At 40.8% G+C, this 27,045-nt stretch overlaps 1 protein-coding gene across 3 annotated transcripts; it reads right to left on the minus strand.

Annotated features, from left to right (window-relative positions):
- Positions 1 to 620: 620 nt before the first annotated feature.
- cdhr1a (cadherin-related family member 1a) lies at positions 621 to 24,262 on the minus strand. Of its 3 annotated transcripts, none has more exons than XM_058064383.1 (18): positions 23,945 to 24,262; positions 20,847 to 21,981; positions 19,238 to 19,333; positions 17,287 to 17,432; positions 16,850 to 16,900; positions 16,431 to 16,520; positions 16,261 to 16,347; positions 14,551 to 14,667; positions 13,119 to 13,262; positions 12,384 to 12,462; positions 12,203 to 12,303; positions 11,929 to 12,132; positions 8,484 to 8,636; positions 8,247 to 8,411; positions 6,778 to 6,845; positions 3,772 to 4,000; positions 3,431 to 3,688; positions 621 to 1,400 (listed from the first exon to the last, which is right to left on the minus strand). In XM_058064383.1, the coding sequence occupies exons 2-18, from the start codon at positions 20,905 to 20,907 to the stop codon at positions 843 to 845; spliced, it is 2,607 nt and encodes an 868-aa protein (XP_057920366.1). In that variant the 5' UTR covers positions 20,908 to 21,981; positions 23,945 to 24,262; the 3' UTR covers positions 621 to 842. The 3 variants fall into 3 exon arrangements, with proteins under 3 accessions (XP_057920366.1, XP_057920368.1, XP_057920367.1); XM_058064384.1 differs by having other exon boundaries at positions 1,251 to 1,883; positions 23,945 to 24,259; XM_058064385.1 differs by lacking the exon at positions 23,945 to 24,262 and having other exon boundaries at positions 19,242 to 19,333; positions 20,847 to 20,885.
- Positions 24,263 to 27,045: the final 2,783 nt, after the last annotated feature.

The following is a 27,045-nucleotide window of genomic DNA, read 5'->3' on the forward strand; positions in this document are numbered from 1 at the left end:
TGTTATTTCATGTCCAGAGGGCTCTAGTCATGTTGAAACCTGTATTTAGAAGGTTGCAAATAAGTTTTCTGTCCTACTTTCTCATCTTGTGTCTACTATATTGGGTAATAGGAGCATAAATGTGACTATAGGGGTGTTATTTTATGTCTAGAGGGCTCTAATCATGTTGAAACCTGTATTTAGAAGGTAGTAAATAAGTTTTCTGTCCTACGTTCTCATCTTATGTCTACTATATTGGGTTAAACAAACATAAAGGTGACTATAGGGGTGTTATTTCATGTCTAGAAGGCTCTAATGATGTTGAAACCTGTATTTAGAAGGTTGTAAATAAGTTGTCTGTCCTACTTTCCCACCTTATGTCTACTGTATTGGGTAATAGGAGCGTAAATGTGACTATAGGGGTTTTATTTCATGTCTAGAGGGCTCTAATCATGTTGAAACCTGTATTTAGAAGGTCGTAAATAGGTTTTCTGTCCTATTATCTCATCTTATGTCTACTATATTGGGTAATAGGAGCGTAAAGGTGACTATAGGGGTGTTATGTCATGTCAAGAGGGCTCTAACAATGTTAAAAAACCCATATTTAGAAGGTCATAAACTTTTCTTTAACTAGAAAAATGTTCCATTTACAAATAAGGAATTCACTTATCGTTGGGTGTGGAACTAATTAAGCGAATCCATAAGCAAGGTAACATGGAAAATATCGCTTAAATAACATCCACCATAGTAGATCCATGAAATTTAGTCAAATTTCAAAACAACAAATATTGTGGTGGCCCAAGACTTTTGCAAAGCACTGCCCCCAACACACACACACACACACATACACACACACACACACATTATAAATGATTGAGCATCCTCTTCTGCTCCAGTCTCATTTTGAGTTCTGACACCAGCGCCTTGTTGATCATGTCCTGACCCGACACCACCGACTTCTTCTTGGGCCGGGCCGCCACAGCGGCCGAGACCGTGGGCACCGCCCACTTCCTTTCCCCCGGCATGTAAGGTGGCGGCGGGGGCGGCAGCGAGGGGGCACAGGGAGGCGGAGGCCAGTGTCTGACAACGTTGGTGACGTTGTTGTTGTGGTTGAGGTTCTCCGCCGTTTCCCCGGCTTCCTGCTCTTCCTCCTCCTGCACATGGAAGTTCTCCTCTGGGTCCCTTGGCGTCCTGAAGGGGTTCTTGAAGGTCCAGGGGTTCTGGTTACGGGGCCTCCTCCTCACACGGCGATTGGGCAGGACCCGGTTGGACTTTTTGTTGCGTACGAAGGTGACGGTGGAGATGATGACCGTGACTATGACCATGAAACTAATCCCGCCTGCCAGCATGCCTACAATTTGCAAGGGCTTGTTTCTATCGTGCGCTAAAATAGATCCCAACGGCCCCCCCTTGAGTCGGGTCTGTAAAAGAGCACAAGGAGAATTGACATCCATGGGACTGAAGTCACAGTCTGTCACACAAACAAAAATGGCTGCCAACAAAAATGGAGGTCTGAGGAATTGAATACTGCACGGTTATTGTAGCTGCAATTTCAACACTTTATTCTTTCAAGACAAGATCAGAGAGGTTGTCCAGAGGAGACATTTTGAGTCATGTTGTGCTCCCTTACAGACGCCGCTGCGTGAAAAGAAGAAACGTTCCAATCGGGTAAGGAGGTGCTGATGATGTCAAGGCAAGAAGCTTCGCTTTTACGGCCTCCTGATAATCTTTCTGATCTTGCCCTGAGGTTTGACACGAGTCTTTTTCACAGAGTTCCAGTAAATCAGCGTAGAAATGAGGATTGTCAGTGAAATGGTGAAGGTGGCGGCCGTCATAAAAATCCCAAACACGGCCCTCGGACGTTTCCTGAGGCCCAGGAAGTACGAGACAAATCTGGACTTGACCTGAAAACAGGACAAGGTGAGACAAGAGAGCTTGTCAGACACCGCCGCGTACAGACTGCTGTGGTGGAGGATGCTAATCATGGGGGAGTCAATTTGCAGGATTCCAAGCTGAATTTAAACTTTTTTGAGGCCCATCATCCAAAATGCACAATTTGGTGACATGAGAGGCCGCTAAAAATGCACTTCCTGCCGTATAAACCTTCTGAACAGAACTCCAAAAAGCGCCAACATATGCCTGCATCTCAACCAAGCTGCAGCCACATTGTTATTGTTATTCTTATTAACATTGTTACACCTAAGAACTACGTTACCGGCGTAGTGACCCCACACCCTCGCTAACGCTACATATTGGAGGTGCCACCACTGCTGCTGTTCTTCCATGCACCCTGGAAGGAAGTTCCAGTATTAAAGAATAATTGGTAATGGTAGTGGTTTTATTTCATTTGAACATGCATCAGATTACAATTGAATGCATCACATAATCAGTTCACAGTTCCACATGTCCAAAAGGAGTAGGAAGAAGCAAAGCTTATTAACAATATTAAAAAAACAATATTACAATCAGTAACTGTTCCATTTGTTCACTTCCTGCTTTCTTAATATAATTTAAGATTTTTTTTTAACTTTATTAATTTAATTTGATTTGATTTAATTTAATTAAAAAAATATTTTGTTTTATTTTATTTTATTTTATTTTATTTTTTGTCACATACTGAAGTATGATGTGATGACCATACAATAGACTTTTATACGTGTCAATATAGTGATATATATAGCACATCATGACTGGTTCAAGACTCTTCATCCTTGTATTTAGCAAATTTATTTTATTTATTCATTTATTTTATTCATTTTTATTATTTTTTTTAATTATTATTTTTTTTGTCACGTACCAAAGTACGAGGTGATATGAGCATCCAATGACATAATGTGTACCATAGTAAGTGTCAATATAGTGATATATATAGCACATCATGACTGGTTCAAGACTCTTCATCCTTGTATTTAGCAAATTTATTTCATTTATTAATTTATTTTATTAACTTTTATTTATTTTTTTTAATTTTTTAAATTTTTGTCACGTACCGAAGTACGAGGTGATATGACCATCCAATGACATAATGTGTACCATAGTAAGTGTCAATATAGTGATATATATAGCACATCATGACTGGTTCAAGACTCTTCATCCTTGTATTTAGCAAACATCAACTGCTTGTATTGTTTCTTGAATTGGCTCATCGTTGTGCATTGTTTGAGGTCCTTACTCAATCCATTCCATAGTTTGATTCCACATACTGAAATGCTATGGCTTTTTAACGTAGTCCTAGCATATAAGTGTTTCAATAATAATAATAATTAATACTAAAGAAAGATTATGACATGTTATCATGAATATAGGTGTTACTACATGCTCACAGTATGGATAGAAAACCACCCCGGACTGGTGGCCAGCCAATCACAGGGCACATAGAAGTGTCCAACTTTTCTGCACATTTTCCATAAATTTACTGTAAAATTCAGACAAAAAAAAGAAATGTACTCACAGCTTCGGTGATGTCGATCTTGACCACGGCGGTGGTGCTGAAGGACGGTTGTCCTCGGTCCCGGGCCTGCACCACAAGCGACCAGGTGCAGTCCCTCTTCTTGGTGATGTTCTGAATGATAGCCATGGACTTGATGTAGGACTTCAGGTTGATCTCGCCCGTGTCGCTGTCGATGTCAAAGATGTTGTTGTCGGGCTCGGCTTTCATGATGGCGTACTCGATCACGTTGTTTGGCACCTCTGCGTCGTCGTCGACAGCCTGCCGATCAGGGATTACGGTGAAGTAAAACATCCGTCCTCGTGCAACCTTTTTATGCTTTCCATCGTCCGATCAACAATTACCTCAATTTTAACCGGAGCGCCAATCACCATGGTCTTCTCCAGGAAGTTATCATTGAAGGCGGGCGGGTGGTCGTTGAGGTCCAGCACGGTGACAAAGATCTCGGCTAGGCTGTACTTGCCCTCCGAGTCCTCTGCCTTGACGTAGAAGTTATATTTGGACCTCACCTCTGCGTCCAGGCTGGCCCATGGCTGCGTGTAGATGATGCCAGTTGACGGCTGGATCAAGAACCTGCGGACGTTGCGTTGGTGTCAGAACAATAAGCTTGGTTATAATTATTAATTATAATTATGCACTAACTTGCATGCTAAGATACATATTAATGCAGGGGTGTCCAAAGTGTGGCTCAGGGGCCATTTGCAGTCTGTGGCTGTTTTTTGATTGGCTCATCGTACAATGGAATAGAATTTAAAGACCAATTATGGATTGGTAGTCCGGAACTCCTCTGGAATTCTTGGGAGTGTGACCACTCACAGTGGAATGGGCATGTCTGGAGACGGGCCGTGGGTGGAATATCCAAACAAATACAGCTGGGATAGGTGCAGATTCTGGAAGTTCTAGAAAGCTTTTTGTGTGGGTTATTGTGTGTAGCTGTTCTATAGGAGCCCACAAATCAATACAAAAAGCTGAGAAGGAGCATAAAAAGGTCCCCTTCAACAAGAAAACTAAAATAAACAACAGCAGTATTTTACAAGAGTAAATTATTATTAGCAAAAAGTAACTAGGTCGTTAACTAATAATTAGGAAAAGCAACAGAATTTCATCATTTTAATAGAATAACATCATTATAGTGACATAACATTTTTGTACTTTTTTTGTAATATTATTAACAGTAATTTTTGAAAAATTAGGTTGCAGAAAAAGTTAGAATGTTACAAGGTAAAGTCCAAATTGATAGGAATAAAGTCATAATTACGAGGAGAAAATTTAAAAACAAGAAAGTTAATCGTTGGGGGGAAAAAACAGCAGCAAAAATGGGAAAAAAATTAAATTTACCGAGCATAAAGTCCAAATATTACAAGAAAAGTTATTTTCTAATAAAAAGGAAAAGGGAATTTCAAAAGAGATAATATTATGATGACAAATAACATATCATTTTAGTTGCACAGAATTTTAGAAATATTACAGAAATAAACGTAATTTTTTAAATAGTCATAATAGTATTATTATAATCATTATATAATATTTATTATAATATTTATATTATATTTATTATAATAAAGTTGCATTTGTTTGGACAATTAGGATAGGGAGAAGGCAAAAAGTCAAATATTATGGGAATGTATGGGAAAGTAAAATAGCAGAAAGTTAAAATATTAACAGAAAAAAACTAACACACAATTTACAAATAAATATATTACAAATAATAAATAAAGTCATAACTCAAATTATGATGGGAAATAATCATAGTAATAATACATGGTAGTATTATAATAAAGTAAAGTAAAATATATTAAGATTATTTCAGACAAAAACTGAAGTATTATGAGAAAAACATTCTGTTCAAACAAGAAAAAGTCGCAATTTTAAGAGAAATCTTGAAATTTTATTAACATAGACTTGAAATATGAAATAAATTATTTTTTTTATTTTTAAGTCAATATATGAGACATAAACAAAAGAAAATAAAGTTGTAATTTTTGGAAAATTCAGATGGGGATCAAGTTATAATAATATGGGAATAAAGTCAAATTATTATGAAAACTAAGTCATACTAGTTTTTAGAAAAAGGTTGAAATATTCAGGTAGAAATTAATAAGATGCTTTTTATGTGTTGCTGTGGCCCTCACTGGAAAAGGTTTGTACACCCGTCCATCAATGCCACACCCACTCGCCATGTGCCTCCGATATCCAAAATAAGTCCTCCACATGCTTATCACCGTGGGTGTCGAGGCATGTGAGTCTGCCCATCATGGGCTCTGTCCGTGGCAGGAGAGGAGATGACTTATATGAAGTGACATTTTAGCAATGAATGACATTTTTCCCAGTTTTACTTCCTCTTATTCTCCAAGATGTGGTCTTCACTCTTGTGTAGGCTCTTGTGTATTTGGGAGCCAACATCAGATTTCCCTTGACAATTTCAATCAAGTCTGATTTGTTTAGTGACTCCGTGTTGCTTTTGGTAGAGTTCACGCTGGTTAGAGGCAAACGGTCTATTTTCACCCCCGCCCCCCCTCCCCAATCCCATTAGAGGATTAACAAGGGCAAGCAAAAGAAGACCAAAGACTTCATGATCTCATCCGTTCTTAAGACTTTCATAAGAGTCACAGTGGCGTGGTACAAAAAAAGATGTTTTGAAGTCACACCGATAATACGGATAATTTTCACCATTTTTTTTCATTGAGGATCCTGAATCGAAATTATTTAGCGTTATAAATAAAACACATTTCTTTCTCAAGTCTGGGATTGCACACGGACACGAAAAACTAAAAGTCAACCATTGAGCCCTTATTCTCTGGACACTCCTGATAAAAATCAGTCAAAAATCAGTTGTGGAATTGCACAAAAGTTTGCGTTGTTGGATTTTTAGGAGGTTCGAAGTAGCGATCTCAACGCAAAAGGAAATGGGAGTAAGACAAAACACATTTAAATTACCAATTTATTGCAAAAAATCATTAAAGTGAAACAGGCTGGATCTAGATCAGGGGTCTCAAACTTGCGGCCCGCGGGCCAAATGTGGCCCGCAGGACACTAGTTTGAGCCCCCCGCCTTGATATGAAAGTTTAATGTTAGTGCGGCCCGCGCAAGTTTGATATGGATGCTGTATGGTATCATGTACCCAGAAAAAATTATTACGTTTGATTAATGTTCATGTTAAAGGTTAAATAACTCTTAATAGTTATCCTCCCCATTCGTGTGGAAGTGGTAAGTTTTTGGCTATAGGCTGTGCTGTTGAACCTTTGATCAGCTGATGAACAGCCTAGTTGACTTTAATTACAGTAATTACACTTATATCATTTCACCTGCAACAAAAAGACACGGGAAAATCAGGGAATGAATGTACTCACAATTCAGCCCCGGATCCGTAGATGGAGTACTTCACTTCACCCCATGGTCCAGAGTCTGGGTCTATTGCCTAAAGAGAAGGTCACGTGTATAAATCAATTTAATTCAATAATTCTTAAAATACTCAAGCACATTTGTATATTACACAAATTATTTCGTTTGTTCTATGGAGGAGCTGAAACCAATGCATAGAATAGATTGCGCATGGCAATATATTGACTTCATACAGTTCATTTTGGTTTATTCATTCATTCATTTTCTACCGCTTTTTCCTCACTTTTTCCTCCTCGCGGGCATGCTGGAGCCTATCCCAGCTGGCGAGAGGCGGGGTACACCCTGGACTGGCCAGCCAATCACAGGGCACATATAGACAAACAACCATTCACACTTTCATTCATACCTATGGACAATTTGGAGTGGCTAATTAACCTAGCATGTTTTTGGAATGTGGGAGGAAACCGGAGTACCTGGAGAAAACCCACGCATGCACGGGGAGAACATGCAAACTCCACACAGAGATGGCCGAGGGTGGGATTGAACCCTGGTCCTCCTAGCTGTGAGGTCTGCATGCTAACCACTCGACCGCCGTGCAGCCCTCATTGTGGTTTATTGTTTGGTTAATTCTTGTATTTATTATCGTCCACATGACAGAAATCCTGTCACGTTCCAATCTGGCGAGATCTTATGATATGAAGAACCCGGAAAATGAGAGTCCTCCAAAATACTGCGGCATCCCAAACACCAAAAAAAAAAAAAAAAAGGCAGGGATTATTTTGTTTATTGGGAAATGAAGTGGCGTGGACAGGTCAGTAACATGATGTCGAAGCTATAAAAAAAGAAGATACGCTCGATGTCATCGTCGCATCATCATGTCATCGGCTAATCTGCTGCATCGGGGACGCCTGTTCACCGTCTCCATGTGAGCAAGGTCACTTGTCGGCTGTTCTTTTATCTGATTGAAATTGCCTGGGATCAAGGCAGCGAGCCTTGCTGGTGTTCACGCAACGGGAGGATTTATGAGCCTCGCTGCTGCTTTGAGCCCGTGCAAGGGGGGTTTGTATGAAGGACAAACGGGAGGAGAAAGTCACAAAATGGCTCCCAGGATGCTTCCACTAACATAACGTTATTTGTTGGTATAACACGGTGTCTGAACATGTTTTACACATCCTCAAAAAAAAAAAAAAAAGAGGAGAAAAACCAGAGGGGAATTTGGTGTTACACAACAAAATGAAAGTGATAGCCATCTGGCAGCTTCCCTAGCCTAGCTTTTATCTACATGTTTTCACATATTATCCCTACCTCAGCACCGAAAGTCTACATTTAGAGAATTAAAGCCTCTTTCTGGCATTTTGTTCAAATCGAGCATTCCTCTTGAGCTCACAGTGACGTACATTTGTGTATTTGTGTGTGTGTGTGTGTGTGTGTGTGTAGGGGATTGTTATATTTTTAGCCAGGATGACGAGTAACTCACCAGAACTGACACAACATTGCATCCGCCAGGTGAATTTTCGGGAATTCTGGCTATGTAGTAATCTGAGGAGAATTTCGGCGCGTTGTCGTTAGTGTCCAGAAGATGTATGATGATATCCGCCGTGGAACTGAACCTCTCCGGCGTGTCGATCTCAACGGCGAGTAGCTAAAAGAAGCACGACTTTTTTTTAGCTTGTGATGGGAAGTGTCGGGATTCAAATCACACACACACACACACCTTGTACGTGAGGAAGTGGTGCCTCTCGTAGTCCATGGCGGCGGAGTCTTCCACCAAGATGGTGACCTGGGCCTCGTTCAGTACCGTCTGCGGGACCACACGTAGCATCCTGCCAGGCCCGATCAGCCTCAGGTTGAATTTTGCATTGGCGCCCTACAAATAAGAAACACATTTATGAGTGGAAATACTTGCATTGTCATGTACTGTATTATTATATTATTATTACTGTAAAAAATAAAATAAAATACTCAACATAACTGAAGTCTTTGATACGGATAAATCCAAATATATTTTAAAAAATTGCTGCGATAAATAATGGCGTCACACTGGCTGCTCGGAACGTGTGCCTGAATACAGTGCACCTTGCTGGGCCACACCAGCAGTGATGTAGTAATGTCATCATGTCACAGGTACACTTGGTCACATCCTAATTTGTCAGAGTCCTTCCTGGTGTACACAAACCACACTTCTTGGTGGATATAAAAAAGTAATCAATTATCGGTACCATATCTGGTAATGGTTTTATTTCATTTGAACATGCATCAGATTACAATTGAATGCATCACATAATCAGTTCACAGTTCCACATGTCCAAAAGGAGTAGGAAGAAGCAAAGCTTATTAAATCCTACCCCTCCATCTGGTACTTTTACAATCAGTAACTGTCACATTTGTTCACTTCCTGCTTTCCTAATAGAGTTTAAGTTGTTTTTTTTAATGTTTTTTTTTTTCTTGTGCTATATATATCACTATATGGACAGTTACTATGGTACCCATTATGTCATTGTATGGTCATACAGTAAACCTCGGATATATCGGACTCGGATATATCGGAAATTCGCTCACAAAGGACAGATAAAAAAGAACCAATTTTTCTGTAATGCATTTCCAATAAAAAATCATTGATATATATCTGATTTTTTATAACAGATTTCGCCTATTTCGGACAAAATCTCCAGTCCCGTTCCAATGCATTTCCATTAAATTTCCCTCGCATATATCGGATGGCTGCATCGTGGCGCTCCGATTCGCCGAATCGTGACAGGCCGCTATACGACGTCATTTGCAGCGTTTGCAGCGTTGCCTGCGCGTCCAGGTACATTGGAAACATAGTCAAGGAAGTGCCTTTTTATAACGGATAATAATCCGATATATGCGTAAAACGGACATTTTCCGGTATACGCATAGTATAACAGATTTTGCTTATATCGGACAAAACCAGTGGGAACAATTGAATCCGATATATCCGAGGTTTACTGTATCACCTCGTACTTCAGTATGAGTAAAAAATTACAAAATTTAAAAATTCAAAAAAAAAAACCTTAACCCTTGTATTATGTTGAAAAAAAAATTACATTGATTATGTTGCGGGTCATTTTGACCCATACTGTGTAAATCCACTCAAAACAGTCAAAAAATCAGGTGAACCAATAACAACTTTATTTTAGATCATATAAGCATTTAGAAAAGAGACATACAATACATTTTTAATACCAACACTATGTTTAAGAACTATTTAGTTGAAGTTTTTAGTAGAAGTTTTTCCCTCTTCACAAACACTTTTTTCCATTTAACTTGCCCCATTTTCTCAGATTTTCAATGTTCAACAGTTTCAGTGTTCTCCACATGATGGACAAAATGTAACTATACTGCAGATGTAATTCTTGCATTTCACACAAAAGGTACTTGTTTTACTGTCCTCTCGGGAGGGACAGACCTGGCATCTTTTCCGTTTCTTTACACCTGTATCCACTGGATCCTAACCTTTTCAACGACAGCTACAGCTGCTGGGGATTGAGGTGGCCTGGCTCACCTCTGGGTCTTGGGAGTGACGAGTGCTTTGCCGAGTTCTTCCAGCAAAAGTCGACGTGGGTAAAATTTACCGGCATTCCACTGCTGGTTGATTTCAGTCCACAGGACATAGGCATTGTAAGCAGACACGTCCACAATGTTGTAGAAAATCACCAAGGGCCAACAAGCAGTCTTGCGCTGGCAACTGTATGTTGCTGTGACTTTGTCCAGATTGTCAACTCCTCCTTTGGTGGAGTTGTAGTCCAGGATCATTTGTGGCTTCATGTCTTCTCTTGTGCTCAGAGATGCATCTGTGTGCATTGTACTCATGACAAGAACATTCTTGTTTCTCTTTGGGCAGTATGAAACAACTGTTGCTTTCTCAGTGAAAGCAAATATTGAGGAATGCAGAGGTCTGCCCTGCATCTTCAGAATTTCACTGGGAAGTTCTGGCTTATTTCTTCTGACTGTTCCCAACATAGTCAGCTTTCTCTTTAGAAGTTCATCTTCGAGGTGGTAAGATGTAAAGAAGTTGTCACATGTGATGTTATGACCTTGCAGCCCTTCACTCATCTCCAGCACCACATGCATCTTCTGATTCTTCTCAGATGCTCTTCCAGGTGTGTTCCTTGCATATTCCACGCATAGCTAGATTTTGTACAATCTAGATCATCAATAAGATTGTCCTCAGTCTCTGAAAGATCCTCTGTCTCTGAAATCTCTTCCTCTGCATCACTAATCACAGTTCAATATCTGTGATAAAGTTTCTTCTGCTGTAAACCTTCTGGAGCTCATTTTTGGTGTGCATCTCAAAGAGATGACATGAGAACAGTGACAAGGACAAGGGAGAGAAAGTTCCTCCTCTACACACACCTGGGTCTCAATGGCTCTTCAAAGGCAATCAAAATACAAATAATTGGGCAGTCAAAATAAACTACATCAAAGAGACATGTTTTTTTCTGGATCTGAACAGCTATATACCCACATAAAAGTGTCCGGGTCAAAATGACCCGCAACATCATCTTTGTATACAAACTCAGCACAGACATACCACTACACCTCAGAGTGTCCAAATTTTACCCACCAGTTCATGACCCTAGATGAGGAAAAGTCACAAAATTTCATGAAGAAAAAGAAAAGATAACCAGTACTTTGGTCAACTCAAAAACTGAAACGGGTCAAATTGACCCGTAACATAATACAAGGGTTAAACTGTATTATGGAAAGCAGGAAGTGAACAAATGTAACCGTTACTGATTATAAAAGTACCAGATGGAGGGGTAGGATTTAATAAGCTTTGCTTCTATGTGTGAAATATATACTGTATTTAGATAGATACATATACAGATGATACATAGTATAGAGAGAGTATTTAGATACATACATAGAGTACATGTGACTGAAAGCATTCAGTAAGCGCATTGAAATCAGTCTAAAAGCGTCATGTATTTAAAATCAGATTGCATCATCATTTAATTTGTGCGCTTTCCTCGTATAAAGATCGGCGGCCATTACGACAGGCTCAAAGCAGTCTCATGGCCTGAAAAGGTCACCACGTTTAACGCAACCAATCCACTTCTCATTAGTTAAAGTGGTGGAAGGCGGGCATGCGGAGCGTTACGTAACATCGGTCTCGCTTTTGTGTCTCCCCTCACCTGATCGGCGTCTCTCACTGTGATTTTCAGCCCCCGCAGTATCTCCCCTTCCGGGGGGTGCTCGTACATGGTCAGCTCAAACATGCTTTGGGTGCCGTTCTCCCCGTAGAATGTTGGTGGGTTGTTATTCAGGTCCACCACCCGGATCACCAGCATGGTCACTCCATAGTCCATGGGTCGGCCTCCTGGACTCACTTCAGATGCCTGCAGAAATTACGTCCAAGGTCAGTGAAAGTCACGCTATGTTATCCTTCCAGTCTGTGCAGCTACTGACTTTGACTTTAATGTTAAAGATTTCTCTCTTTAGATGAATGGGACTTGTCAGCAGGGTGACGAGGCCGGTGGTCTCATTGATGCTAAAAACTCCATCGTCACCTGTAAAGAGAAGCAACAGTATACGTTATATCTGGAGTCCACCTCTTCATATGGCATCAACCTGTGATTTACACGCTTACCTTCATCAAAAGAATATCTAATTGGATTTGGGTTTCCAACGTCACCATCTTTGGCCACAACTGTGAATATCTCCGACCCCTGGGAAAACATAGATACATGTCCATACATGCCGATTATCCTCACTACGGTGGGGGTATGCTGGAGCCTATCCCAGCTGACTTGAAACAAGAGGCAAGGTACACCCTGGACTGGTGGTCAGCCAATCACAGGGCACATATAGACAAACAACCATTCACACTCACATTCATACCTATGGACAATTTGGAGTGGTCAATTAACCTAGCATGTTTTTGGAATGTGGGAGGAAACCGGAGTACCCGGAGAAAACCCACACATGCACGGGGAGAACATGCCAAGGGTGGAATTGAACTGGGGTCTCCGAGCTGTGAGGCCCTGTGTTAATCCAGTAAACCTTATTTCACTTCTGAAATACCAATCCATCAGTTAGAGTATATCACAACACCATGTGACTGGTGGCCAGCCAATCACAGGGCACATATAGACAAACAACCATTCACACTCACATTCATACCTATGGACAATTTGGAGTGGCCAATTAACCTAGCATGTTTTTGGAATGTGGGAGGAGACCGGAATCCCCGGAAAAAACCCACTCATGCACGGGGAGAACATGTAAACTCCACACAGAGATGTCCATGACTGTGTGGCCAACATGCTAACCACTCATCCACTGTGCGGCCCCGCAGACAGTGATGAAGCAACCGGGCACTCACCGGCGTTGACACCTCGTAAACGTAGCCAAAGTACGGAGTCCCGATAAAAGATGGCGGCGTGTCTTGCACGTCGATCACATTAATTGTGAGGGTAGAAGAGGAGGACAAAAATTGCTCCTTGCCGTTGAACGTACCGCCCCCATCCTGCAAGAAAAAGGGATTGGAGTTAGAAATATTTGATTTTTATGATTATTATTCATTATTTAGTATTTGAAATGTCCAATACTGATTCCTGACACGTTCTTTAAGACATAATGTAACATATATAAAATATATAATGACATATTGTAACATATATATATATATATATATATATATATACACACACACACACACAATATATGTAACATATATATATACACACACAATATATCGTTTGTACACGGTATCGAATCGTTCCATTTTAAAATATAGCGTTTTTAAATCGTATCGTAACCCGTGTATGGAATCTTAAATCTTGAAGTTACCCAGCATGCATTGCGGGTTACAAATGCTAGTATTGTTTTAGATCATTTTTAAATCTCCTAATTATCTCTTATCAATATTTTGCATGTATTTAATTGGGATTAACCCCATTTTGTCCTTAGTTAACTTATAAATAATCACACTTAATCGCAGATGGAAATATTTGTATCCATAATTTAAAGAAAAAAAACAGTTTTCGCGTGAATATATAAAATATATAATGACATAATGTAACATATATATATAAATATACACACAATATATCGTTTGTACACGGTATCGAATCGTTTCGTTTTAAAATATAGCGTTTTTAAATTGTATCGTAACCCGTGTATGGAATCTTGAATCTTGAAGTTACCCAGCATGCATTGCGGGTTACAAATGCTAGTATTGTTTTAGATCATTTTTAAATCTCCTAATTATCTCTTATCAATATTTTGCATGTATTTAATTGGGATTAACCCCATTTTGTCCTTAGTTAACTCATAAATAATCACGCTTAATCGCAGATGGAAATATTTGTATCTATAATTTTAAAAAAAACAGTTTTTTCATGTGTAATGCAGGCACATATAGACAAACAACCATTCACACTCACATTCATACCTGTGGACAATTTGGAGTAGATATGAAGCTAACATGATGCCTAAGCGGAGATTCGAATCCAAGTCTTCCTGATCTCCTGATTGTGCGGCTAACATGCTTGAAGCTAAATTTACAAAATACTTTTTTCTTTCTACATTTCTGCTCAATATTTGTTCCCCAAATTATGGTATGGGACATGCGCATGTCTATTGTGTGTCAAAAAAAAGTGGTGTTCAAGGAACATTCTGTTCAGGCATTAACTTTGACAGCCCTAATTGATTTTAATACGCACATAGCTCGTTTGGTGTTTTTGCAGAAATAGTATAATAGAGTAAACCCGCACATGGTTTATGTTGAAAGTGGCAACGTCATTTCTCTTCACCTTTGCAATGACGGTGACAAAATGTGTCTTTGTTTTCTCGTAGTCCAGAGTCTCCTCGGGTTTGATGCGAATGACCCCGCTGTGTCTGTCGATGGCAAACAAGCTCAACTGTGCGTTCTGCGACACAAAGCACAATAAAAGCAGGATTTAGAAAAAGAGGAAAAAAAAAAAACAAGAGGCTCAAACAAGGTCACAAGAGTGAAAGCATCCCGATTGAAACCCCATTAGCGGCTCTCACGTGAGACGGCGCCCAGAGTGGTCAGATGGCTGCATGGAAACACTCACTTGAATTAGGCCACAGCGCGCATATCTCTTTGTCCATCTGGATGGAAGGAGCCCATATGCTCAGGCAGGTGAAAGCTGCCCGCTACAGATGTGAGCCGCCTCAATCGTCCTCGCCACCACGGCCGGCCAGATGCTCTTAAAAGCCCCAAAGTGCGCTAACATTGACGGCCACTCCATCGCCAAATCAGCCACACGTGCAACAAATGTAATTGTCATGTTAATCCGTGCAACTACGCCGCCCTAATGCATGGACGCTCACCGGACGAGACCAGATTTTGACATTAAAAAGAAAACTGGACGACCAGGCTTTTTTATTTAACCCACTTAATGTGGATTCGGGCAAATGTCGATGTTGATTGCCACCAAATTAGGGCATTTTTATAAATGATCGGTTATCGTTATGATGCCATAATTCCCTCATATCAACCCGAATAATAATAATAATAATAATAATAATAATGATAATGATAATGATAATGATAATGATAATGATAATGATAATGATAATGATTATAATAATAATAATAGTAATAATAATAATAATAACAATAATAATAATAATACAGCTTAGTGTCTTTCCTCTTATCGACCTGTCTTTGTCAATTTCATATTTACAGTATCATTTTCAATAACAAACAACATATACATTTAAAAATACATTTTGGGTTTTTATTAGTAATGGTAATGGTAATTTATTTTATTTGAAATGCATCACATAATCAGTTCACAGTTCCACATGTCCAAAAGGAGTAGGAAGAAGCAAAGCTTATTAAATCCTACCCCTCCATCTGGTACTTTTACAATCAGTAACTGTTACATTTGTTCACTTCCTGTTTTCCTAATATAATTTAAGTTTTACTTTTTTTACTTTTTAAAATTAAATTAAATTAAATTAAATTAAATTAAATTAAATTAAAAAAAAATTTATTTTTCAAGACTCTTCATCCTTGTATTTAGCAAACATCAACTGCTTGTATTGTTTCTTGAATTGGCTCATCGTTGTGCATTGTTTGAGGTCCTTACTCAATCCATTCCATAGTTTGATTCCACATACTGAAATGCTATGGCATTTTAACGTAGTAACATTATGCATTTTGCTGTAGTTTTCCACTCTTGCTGGGTTTTTGTTTATTATATTTCTGCAATGAGCCATGTTGAACAGATGGCCCCTGCACCACACTTTGAACACCCATGCAAGTGGGGTGCAGAAAGGTGACTTTCTTGGCTGAGTTAGTCAGGGGCTGGTTTGCATTGTGGAGCTTCTGCTTGGTCGTCAACAACTAGCAAGCCGCCGGTTAACTCTAATGCAGGCAACACCAGGGTAGGTTGGATTGCAAGGTGTACTGGAAGCATTAATATGCACCAATAATGCAGTCGATCTCTAATGAAGCTGTCAGAAAGGGAGGGGCCATTACAGCCAATTACCAGGAGGTAGTAGGTAACCGAGCCCCCCGAGCCCGTGTCTCTGTCCACGGCCTCCGCTTTGAAGATGCTGTGTCCGGACTCTGTCGTCTACAATGAGCGTACACATTTGATGTCAATGTTTACACATGATTCTTTTGTAACATATCGTTTTGGAAGACACCTTCACAGACCTCCAGGACGTCAATGATCGCAGGCATGTTTTGGAATTGAGGCTTCTCATCGTTTGTGTCCATCACAAATATGGTCACTCTTTCCACAACCTGAAACAGAGAAGTGCCGTCAATCAAAGCATCTTCAGACGTGTACGCATACTGTGTTTTTAGTTTGGGTGCCAGGAGATGATACATAAGATTGACGAGACTTCAATACTATCTTACTACAATGAAAAATATATGACAGCATATTTCAATCTACTAATATAACGTCTACTACATGACACTCTTTAGTACTCTGTGTGTATGCTAGTGGATGCTCTTATTTTGGTAGTCCCCCCCTCTCTTGCCTCGTGTCCTTTTTCCTGTTTTTCCCATCTCCCACACCTGTTTCTAATTTCACTCCCATCTATTTAGTTCAAGTGTGTGCTCCTTACCTTGCTTTTCCCGTCGGTGATGCTGACCAGAACATCGAAAGAATCTTCTCTCTGAGAACAAAGATGGAGCAAACGGCCATATAACATATCATGTAGATCCACGATTTGCTTGTGGGAGTCAGGAAAACACAGCCATGGTGCATTCAAGGACCGCCAAAACCAAGTGTGAAATTGCAGCAGTTGGTGAATAAACATTATCAGTGGAGCATAAACACGCAAAAATAGCAGTACATCTATGGCAGAGGTGTCCAATAGGTTGTTTGGTAGTGGCGAACGCCAAAAATATCATTTAACAAGAAAAAGCACAAACAACAGCAAAAGTGAGCACACAAAAGCGAGCGAAAACCTGCCAATGAATTGGTCCACGAATGGCGAATGTCCAGAAGATAAACATAACCGTATGTATTTATTGATCATTTTAGTGTTGCACATCATACCTCGCGGTCTAGCTTTTCCACTAAGGTGATGTTTCCCGTGTGGGGGTTGATCCTGAAGTACTGTTTGGAGCCGGGATCAAACGAAAGGCCATAGCTCACCTCCTGGCCTTCTGGGTCGGTCCCGTTGAGGCAATAGATGTGTGTACCTGCGAGGGAACCATGTATTCACATCCTGATAGCGGAAAAACACTTCAGTATGCATATGCATGCATGCATGTATGTATGCATGCATGTATGTATGTATGTATGCATGTATGCATGTATGTATGCATGTATGCATGTATGCATGTATGCATGTATCTATGTATGTATAGTATGTATACATGTATGTATGTAGGTATGTATACATATATGTATGTATGTATGTAGGTATGTATACATATATGTATGTATGTATGTACAGTATGTATACATATATGTATGTATGCATGTATGCATGCATGCATGCATGCATGCATGCATGCATGCATGCATGCATGCATGCATGCATGCATGCATGTATGTATGTATGTATGTATGTATGTATGTATGTATGTATGTATGTATGTATGTATGTATGTATGTATGTATGTATGTATGTACAGTGTGTATACATGTATGTACAGTATGTATACATGTATGTTTGAACAGTATGTATGTATGTACAGTATGTATACATGTATGTTTGAACAGTATGTATGTATGTACAGTATGTATACATGTATGTATGTAGGTATGTATGTACAGTATGTATACATGTCTGTATGTATGTATGTACAGTATGTATACATATATGTATGTATGCATGCATACATGTACGTATGCATGTATGTATGCATGCATACATGTACGTATGCATGTATGTATGCATGCATACATGTACGTATGTATGTATGTATGTATGTATGTATGTACAGTGTGTATACATGTATGTACAGTATGTATACATGTATATTTGAACAGTATGTATGTATGTACAGTATGTATGTATGTATGTACAGTATGTATACATGTATGTATGTATGTATGTATGTATGTATGTATGTATGTATGTATGTATGTACAGTATGTATACATGTATGTATGTACACATGCATGCATGCATGTACAGTACGTATGTATGTATGTATGTATGTATGTATGTACAGTATGTATACATGTATGTATGTATGTACAGTATGTACAGTATGTATACATGTATGTATGTATGTACAGTATGTACAGTATGTATACATGTATGTATGTATGTATGTACAGTATGTACAGTATGTATACATGTATGTATGTATGTATGTATGTATGTATGTATGTATGTATGTATGTATGTATGTATGTACACATGTATGTATGTATGTATGTATACATGTATGTATGAATGTACAGTATGTATACATGTATGTATGTATGTACAGTATGTATACGTACATGTATGTATGTACACATGCATGTATGTATGTACAGTATGTACGTATACATGTATGAATGTACAGTATGTATGTATGTATGTATGTATGTATGTACAGTACATATACATGTATGTATGTATGTACTGTATGAACAGTATGTATACATGTACGTATGTATGTATGTATGTGCTGTATGAACAGTATGTATATATGTGTGTACAGTATGTATGTACAGTATGTATACATGTATACAGCAACTCGTATTGAACTTGACAGGCTACGCTAATCCATGCTAGCGTGTTTGATCACTTTATCAAACCTATTGCCTATATCTGTTTACAATGCCAGCCAAGCTAAGCTAGCTTGTGGTCTCCTTTGGCTCCAAATGTGATTTCTGTTTTCCCACAGTGACATTTTGTTTTTAAACAAGCTGATTCTGATTGTGATTATTGTTATTTTCTGTGAAAATGTGGTGAAGAAAATGGGAGCTGAGGATGATAAAGTGATAAAGATAGACACAGTGGCAGCCAACATGTCCGACGTTTGATGGTGTGGGTCAACCTCACCAACCGGCGTGTCCTCCGAGAGGCTGAAGAGGGCCATGTTCCCATTGTAGCTGTACGGCCCGTTGTCAAAGAAGTAAGGGGCAAAGTCTGCCTGCGCTGGGGGAGGAAAGCAAAATGACATCACAGGTGTTGACACGCCCTTTCTTGGTACCTTTGGGATTACGGCGGATTACGTCAGCCTCCTCAGGAAAACCTTTTATAGAAACCGGACATGGTCATGCTACTTAATCTTTCTTTTCTTTTTCACATTTTCAAACTATTCCTTTTGAAAATGTTGACAAATATGTTAAAGCTTTTCTTTTCAGTTTTTTTCCAATTATTTATTTTCACATATTTTTAACAAAATGTATTTTTCTTTCATATGTTCATTCCCATAAAATTGCGACTATGTAGTTAGGTATAAAGTTATAATTTAACTCATTTAAAAAAAGGACAACTTTATTTTGTGCTTTTCTCATGATATTTAAACTTTTAATAAAATATCATCTTTTTTTAACATTTCAGCTTTTATTTTTCCGATGTTATTTTGCCACATAATATTGCAAGTACTTTTCACTTTAGATTACAACCTTTTGTCATAATATTTCAATGTTATTACTGTAAAAAACAGCAGAGGGTTTTTTTCAGAGGGGTTCTTTCAGAGGGTTCTTACTTAGGGGTTCTTTCAGAGGGGTTCTTTCAGAGGGTTCTTACTTAGGGATTCTTCCAGAGGGGTTCTTTCAGGGGTGGTCCTTTCAGAGGGGTTCTTTCAGGGGTGGTTCTTTCACAGGCGTTCTTTCAGAGGGGTTCTTCCAGGCGTGGTTCTTTCAGAGGGTTCTTTCAGGGGTGGTTCTTTCGAATGGGTTCTTTCAGAGGGGTTCTTCCAGAGTGTTCTTACAGAGGAGTTCTTTCAGGGGGGTTCTTTCATAGGCGTTCTTACAGAGGGGGTCTTTCAGAGGGGTTCTTTCAGGGGTGGCTATTTCACAGGGGTTCTTTCAGGGGTGGTTCTTTCGAATGGGTTCTTTCAGAGGGGTTCTTCCAGAGTGTTCTTACAGAGGAGTTCTTCCAGAGTGTTCTTACAGAGGAGTTCTTTCAGGGGGGTTCTTTCATAGGCGTTCTTACAGAGGGGTTCTTTCAGGGGTGGCTATTTCACAGGGGTTCTTTCAGGGGTGGTTCTTTCACAGGCGTCCTTTCAAAGGGGTTCTTTCAGAGGGGTTCTTTCAGGGGTGGTTCTTTCGGATGGGTTCTTTCAGAGGGGTTCTTCCAGAGGGTTCTTCCAGAGGGTTCTTACAGAGGGGTTCTTTCAAAGGGGTTCTTTCAGAGGGGTTCTTTCAGAGGGGTTCTTTCAGGGGTGGTTCTTTCAGAGGGTTCTTTCAGGGGTGGTTCTTTCAGGGGTGGTTCTTTCGAATGGGTTCTTTCAGAGGGGTTCTTCCAGAGGGGTTCTTTCAGAGGGGTTCTTTCCAATGGGTTCTTACAGAGGGGTTCTTTCAGGGGAGTTCTTTCAGGGGGGTTCTTTCCAATGGGTTCTTTCAGAGGGATTCTTACAGAGGGGTTCTTTCAGAGGGTTTCATGTACTTTGGACACTCCCTGCGCTAGTATACTCTATTTGATGTGAAAGAGTCCAACTTACCAAAGCAGACGCGCAGCAAAGCAAAGACCAAAGGCAGATGTTCAACCTTCACATGCTTCATCCTTTCAAAAATGCAACGATGAAGGCGTGCCCACGCATGAGATGATGCGTCTGTCAAGGTGTTGGCTGGTCGACTGAAGGCAGGTGCCGGCTCGCTAATCCGATGACGCTTCTTAAGAGTCCCTCCCGATGCCGCTCAGTCCTAGTAAAGCTCGTGGAAAAACCAACACAGGACAGGAATGGAGCTACGAGGTTCATTAGAGTAGACATCCATCTTTGTTGTCATCACACATTCACAATGGGAAAAACATGCAATATTTCTTAGGGAATCAATCCTCTCACAATCCTTATGTGAGACAGGAACACACGTGAGATAAAAAAAAATGAATGCACGTAATGGGACACACCTATTCCACCTGGAGACTTCGCTCTTTTGCTGTATTTTGCTCCTTTTACGTATTAGCGGAACTTCCTTCCTGGGTGCATGGATGTCACGTAGCAACATAGAAAGCAACGCTACACCTAGCGTTAACTTTTACAAACTCCAAAACAAAAACATAGCAGCAGTGGCGTTAGCTCCAATATGTAGCGTTACCGTTCTCTAGCCAACTGAGCTAGTCACATGCCGGCTAGTAGCTAGCCGGTGTGGTGTGTGGAGGTGTCACTACACCAGTAATGTAGTTCTTGGGCGTAACAATGTTAATAACAATAATAATAATAACAATGTGGCTGTAGCTTGCTTAGTATGCAGGAGTTGTGAGCACTTTTTGGAAGATTTTTTGGGCTTTATAGGTGTCCTATTACATGCCTTGATGAGCTGACTCTTGTTTTGATTGGCACGGGATAGGTATCAGTGATACCAGCCTGGATATGAATCAGTATGGGGTCGGTGGGATCGCATCTCAACAATGATAACAAGGTGTTTTCCGAGCGTAGATGTGTGTGAGAAGAAGTAGGTGTATTTTTCCTGGAATCGGCAGTCATGGAGGATGAAGGACGGAGGAAGGAGGACGGAAGATGGAGGATGGAGAATGGAGCACGAAGGACGGTTTCCTGTGGTTTCCTTTGGTTTCCTGTTCTGCTGCCGACTGGCTGTGTTGAGTGGCGTACCATCTGCTGGGCACTCGGCCCCCATCTGTTGGTTAGGGAGGGAAAAGGTCACTGTTTGCTACAATTAGTAGAATCATAGAACAGAGGATGATGCAGATGAGAGCAGGGAATGATCTGATGGGATTATATTCCTCCGGTTGGACCTGGGATCTCCTCCGTACATGGACATTGGAAAATGTGAGCTTGGAGGAGAAAGTATGAAAGAATAATCATATCAGATGGATTTAGTGGTCGGACTGCCAATACCACGTCGTCTCTATGCACTTGTGTTGCAGTTTGGTCTCTTTATGAATACGATGTTTCTTTCATGAACTTCAGGCCATCATCAGCCTCCACCCCTCCATCAGCCTCCATCCATCCATCAGCCTCCATCCTTCCATCACCCTCCATCAGCCTCCATCAGCCTCCATCAGCCTCCATTCCTCCATCAGCCTCCATCCCTCCATCAGCCTCCATCAGCCTCCATCCCTCCATCAGCCTCCATCAGCCTCCATCAGCCTCCATCCCTCCATCAGCCTCCATCAGCCTCCATCCCTCCATTAGCCTCCATCAGCCTCCATCCATCCATCAGCCTCCATCCATCCATCAGCCTCCATCCCTCCATCAGCCTCCATCCCTCCATCAGCCTCCATCCCTCCATCAGCCTCCATCCCTCCATCAGCCTCCATTCCTCCATCAGCCTCCATCCCTCCATCAGCCTCCATCCCTCCATTAGCCTCCATCAGCCTCCATCCATCCATCAGCCCCCATCCCTCCATCAGCCTCCATCCCTCCATCAGCCTCCATCCCTCCATCAGCCTCATCCCTCCATCAGCCTCCATCCCTCCATCAGCCTCCATCCCTCCATCAGCCTCCATCCATCCATCAGCCTCCATTAGCCTCCATCCCTCCACCAGCCTCCATCCATCCATCAGTCTCCATCCCTCCATCAGTCTCCATCCATCCATCAGCCTCCATCCATCCATCAGCCTCCATCCCTCCATCTATATTATTCAATATTTGATAATTACTATTTTCATTGTATTTATTCTATTTGCCAATTTAATTATTAGAATAATTGTTTTTAGTGTAATTGTTTTTAGTTATTTTTGGGGAAGCCCACATACGTATGTGTGGGCAGGTTTTCCTCCAAAAGAAGCCATGTTATTTATTGGTTATTTTTATCTTATTATATTATAATATAATATAATTATATATAATATAAATATTATATAAATATATATATTTAGATTTTTTATATATTTAGATTTTTTTATTTTATTTCAATTTTATTTATTATTTTTAAATTACTATTGACCTGTGACCTTAGAGAGGATGAGCGGCAAAATGGATGGACTAAATATTGTATGATTGTTTATTTTAGTTTTTATTTATTTTTTGTTAATTTATTTATTATTACTTTTATTATTATTAATGTCAAGACATTCTATCATTATTATTATTTCATATGTTTATTTTGATTGATTGATTATTTAGCCTCGACCTTAGTGAGGATAAGCCACATGGAAAACTGATGGATAATTAACTACTTTGTAATGAATGACTTTAGTCAGAAAGTCCTTGTCAGCCTAAACCAGTACTTTTGTTTATTTCGTCTTTTTCCTTCCAGAGTTTCCACGCTACTAACAGACATATTTGGTAATAATCTCCAAAGTCAGGCTATGACATAAACATAAACGCAGCCTATGAGTCAGGAAGGTGTCTTATTTGCTACTAGCAGCTTAGCAAAGGTCATCATCTCGCTGTGGGTGCCATCAACACAAAGAAAGCATTTGCAGTATTTTGTCCGCTTCCATGTCTTGCTTCCTGCTATGGAAAACACGTACTATGACGCAATCGGAATTTCCAAACATGAATGAAGCCCTCGCTGTACTCTACAGCCGCAGTCTCCTTTCTAATCTTGGCGGCACCGGATGAGCGTACAACAACAACACAGGCTTTGCGAACGTAAACAAAAGTTTAGCTATGCTGGTCTTAAAGGGACGTACGCGTCTGCCAAATCCCACTGGAAAAGGTGGCGTCCGTGTGCAGAGCGGCCAAGGCCTCAGGGGGCTTCAAGTTTAATTCTCGTGGCGTTGCCAGATGGTGAGCCTAAAGATTAACCCGCTGTCATCTAATCCCGCCTCATCTTGTAATGTACAGCCTGTCTGTGCGCCTCAGACATCGCTGGGAATGACAATGAACCGTTCAACTGCTGAACAGGAGTCAGAAGCTGCGGAGGAACGGCTTCTCCGAACCTGAAGGATCTTCCCGTCCATGTATATTTCCAAATAGTCAGCAGCGGGTGAACTCCAATCCAATTCCATGCTTGTCATGTATGGAGGACCATTTTAATGCCAAAAACAGCCATTAGGTGACAGAAGAGCATTGGGCAGGGATCATGACAGGAAGGAGAAAGACATGTGACAGGAAGAGGAAAGCTCATGCATAAAGTTAATGGAAAGTTAACGTAAATAGTTCATAGTGTTATATTGGTAAATAAATTGGTATTTGGAATTATTTTGGAAGTATTTTGGAAGAGGTCGTCTTTGGAAAATTCATTCATTCATTCATTTTCTACCGCTTATCCTCACAAGGGCCGCGGGGGGTGCTGGAGCCTATCCCAGCTGTCTTTGGGCGAGAGGCGGGGTACACCCTGGACTGGTGGCCAGCCAATCACAGGGCACATATAGACAAACAACCATTCACACTCACATTCATACCTATGGACAATTTGGCGTGACCAATTAACCTAGCATGTTTTTGGAATGTGGGAGGAAACCGGAGTACGGGGAGAACATGCAAACTCCACACAGAGATGGCCGAGGGTGGAATTGAACCCTGGTCTCCTAGCTGTGAGGTCTGCGCGCTAACCACTAGACCACCGTACCGCCCGTTCATGGTGTTATATTGGTAAATAAATTGGTAGTTTGAATTGTTTTAAAGTGTTTTTGTCTTCCGGTAGGAGGACACATCAGAGAGACTCTGTCTCCCAACTGGCCTGGGAACGCCTCGGGATCTGGGGAAGTCTGGGTTTGCCTGCTTAGGCCGCTGCCCTCCTGACCTCGGATTAGTGGAAGAAGATAGATGGATAGGAGTTGAAATATTATGTTTTTTTTTCCGAGACATTTTCCAAAGACCGGCACGGTGGTCGAGTGGTTAGCGCGCAGACCTCACAGCTAGGAGACCATGGTTCAATTCCCACCCTCAGCCATCTCTGTGTGGAGTTTGCATGTTCTCCCCGTGCATGCGTGGGTTTTCTCCGGGTACTCCGGTTTCCTCCCACATTCCAAAAACATGCTAGGTTAATTGGCGACTCCAAATTGTCCATAGGTATGAATGTGAGTGTGAATGGTTGTTTGTCTATATGTGCCCTGTGATTGGCTGGCCACCAGTCCAGGGTGTACCCCACCTCTCGCCCGAAGACAGCTGGGATAGGCTCCAGCACCCTCCGCGACCCTCGTGAGGAAAAGCGGTAGAAAATGAATGAATTTTCCAAAGACGACCTCTTCCAAAATCTTCCAAAGTCTTCCAAAAGTGAATGTTTGTTTACAAGTGAGCTCTGAGGATTCGTTCACCTGTTTGATTTTTTTTGGATGTTATCAGATTTCTCTGTATGACATCACAATTCCCTCATGATTCTCATGCACCCCGAGTATTTATGTAAGTATATTTGCGCGGTCAAACATCATGTTGGCAGCGAACTGCACGTAAAAACGGGGGGCCGGGATTACATGAGGAACATGTTGTGTTTTTTGGCTTCCGGTCAAGGAGCGATGTTGAAAAGAGTTGGAAAAACGAGTTTGGCTCTCATCCTGCTGACATGTCTCTGGAATGCTCCATAAAAATGTCATGTTGACATCAAAGACCATCACATGCCAGGAACATTTCAGATTACCGCAATCCAAAGTGCGGCAAACTACCCACACATCGTTCACATGTCCCGTCACGTCGACTGGTTGGAGCGCTTACATTCAGAAACACTTGAAAAAAGTCGTCTCTGTATTTTTCCAGACTTCACACTGACTGTCCGAGCACCTGTTGTCAAGATACCCAATTCAGTTTTTGCCATTTTGGATTATTATTGATAATCTCCAGTGTGGTTTGCCAAGGGCAGAGGTTCGCTTTTAGTCCTGGTCCACTCCAATACAAACTAGGTCACTCCTTTAATCTGCCCATGCAGAGTCGTGTACTATAGCAGCCTTTTCATTCCATAAACCTGCAGAGTGGCCGCACAGGGAAAACACAGTCAGGGAGCCAAGCAAATCCCAAAAGACATGACACGCCACTTGTGAAGCAAAAGAAGTCAGGAACTCAAATGACTACTGGCAGATGTCTTTGGAGGCTTTAGTAGGAATATGCTGTGTAAAAGGCACCGTAATAAGATAGACGTCAAAAAGCTGGAGGCTGCACTTTAGCCAATGAATGACATGAATCAAAAAGTGTGTAGATGGTAAAAACATTGACATAAATTATTATAAACTGCAGGTAAACACAATTCTATCTCTGCCAGGGTTTGTGCAATAAAGCATTAATTGGAAAATACTTTTCTTATAATAACTGTGACGTGAAAGATGAAGTCTGACTGGATGGCCTTGCAGTGCTTTACTCTGTCTCCCCCTGGTGGTCAAAGCAGAGTATCACATTTCCATGAAGCTGTTGTTTACTCCAATGCGACACATCCATCCATCCATTTTCTACCGCTTATCCTCACTACTGTGGGGGTATGCTGGAGCCTATCCCAGCTGTCTTCGGGCAAGAGGCGAGGTACACCCTGCCAGCCAATCACAGGGCGCATATAGACAAACAACCATTCTTGCCCACATTCATACCCAAGCAGAGATTCGAACCCAGGACTTCTGGATCTGACTGTGTGGCCGACATGCTAACAGTCATATCTATCAGTCTGGGAAAGGTTATAAAGCCATTTCTAAACCTTTTGGACTCCAGCAAACCACAATGAGAGCTATTATCCACAAATGGCCAAAACACAAAAAGGTTCCCCCCATCCCCCAAGTGAGGACAAGCGGCCCGTGAGGACAAGTAAGAACAAGCGCCTCATGAGGACAAGCGGCTAGTGAGGACAAACGGCTCATGAGGACAAGCGGCT

Source organism: Doryrhamphus excisus, chromosome 2, assembly GCF_030265055.1.
Source record: "Doryrhamphus excisus isolate RoL2022-K1 chromosome 2, RoL_Dexc_1.0, whole genome shotgun sequence".
NCBI lineage: Eukaryota > Metazoa > Chordata > Actinopteri > Syngnathiformes > Syngnathidae > Doryrhamphus > Doryrhamphus excisus.

Excerpts from the sequence above, each read along its gene's own strand:
- cdhr1a (XM_058064383.1), bottom strand. The coding sequence starts at position 20,907 with ATGAAGCATGTGAAGGTTGAACATCTGCCTTTGGTCTTTGCTTTGCTG. Across the intron at positions 17,433-19,237 it reads CTCGGAGGACACGCCGGTTG|GTACACACATCTATTGCCTC; the intron begins GTGAGGTTGACC and ends GTTCCCTCGCAG. Across the intron at positions 16,521-16,849 it reads TCACCGACGGGAAAAGCAAG|GTTGTGGAAAGAGTGACCAT; the intron begins GTAAGGAGCACA and ends TCTCTGTTTCAG.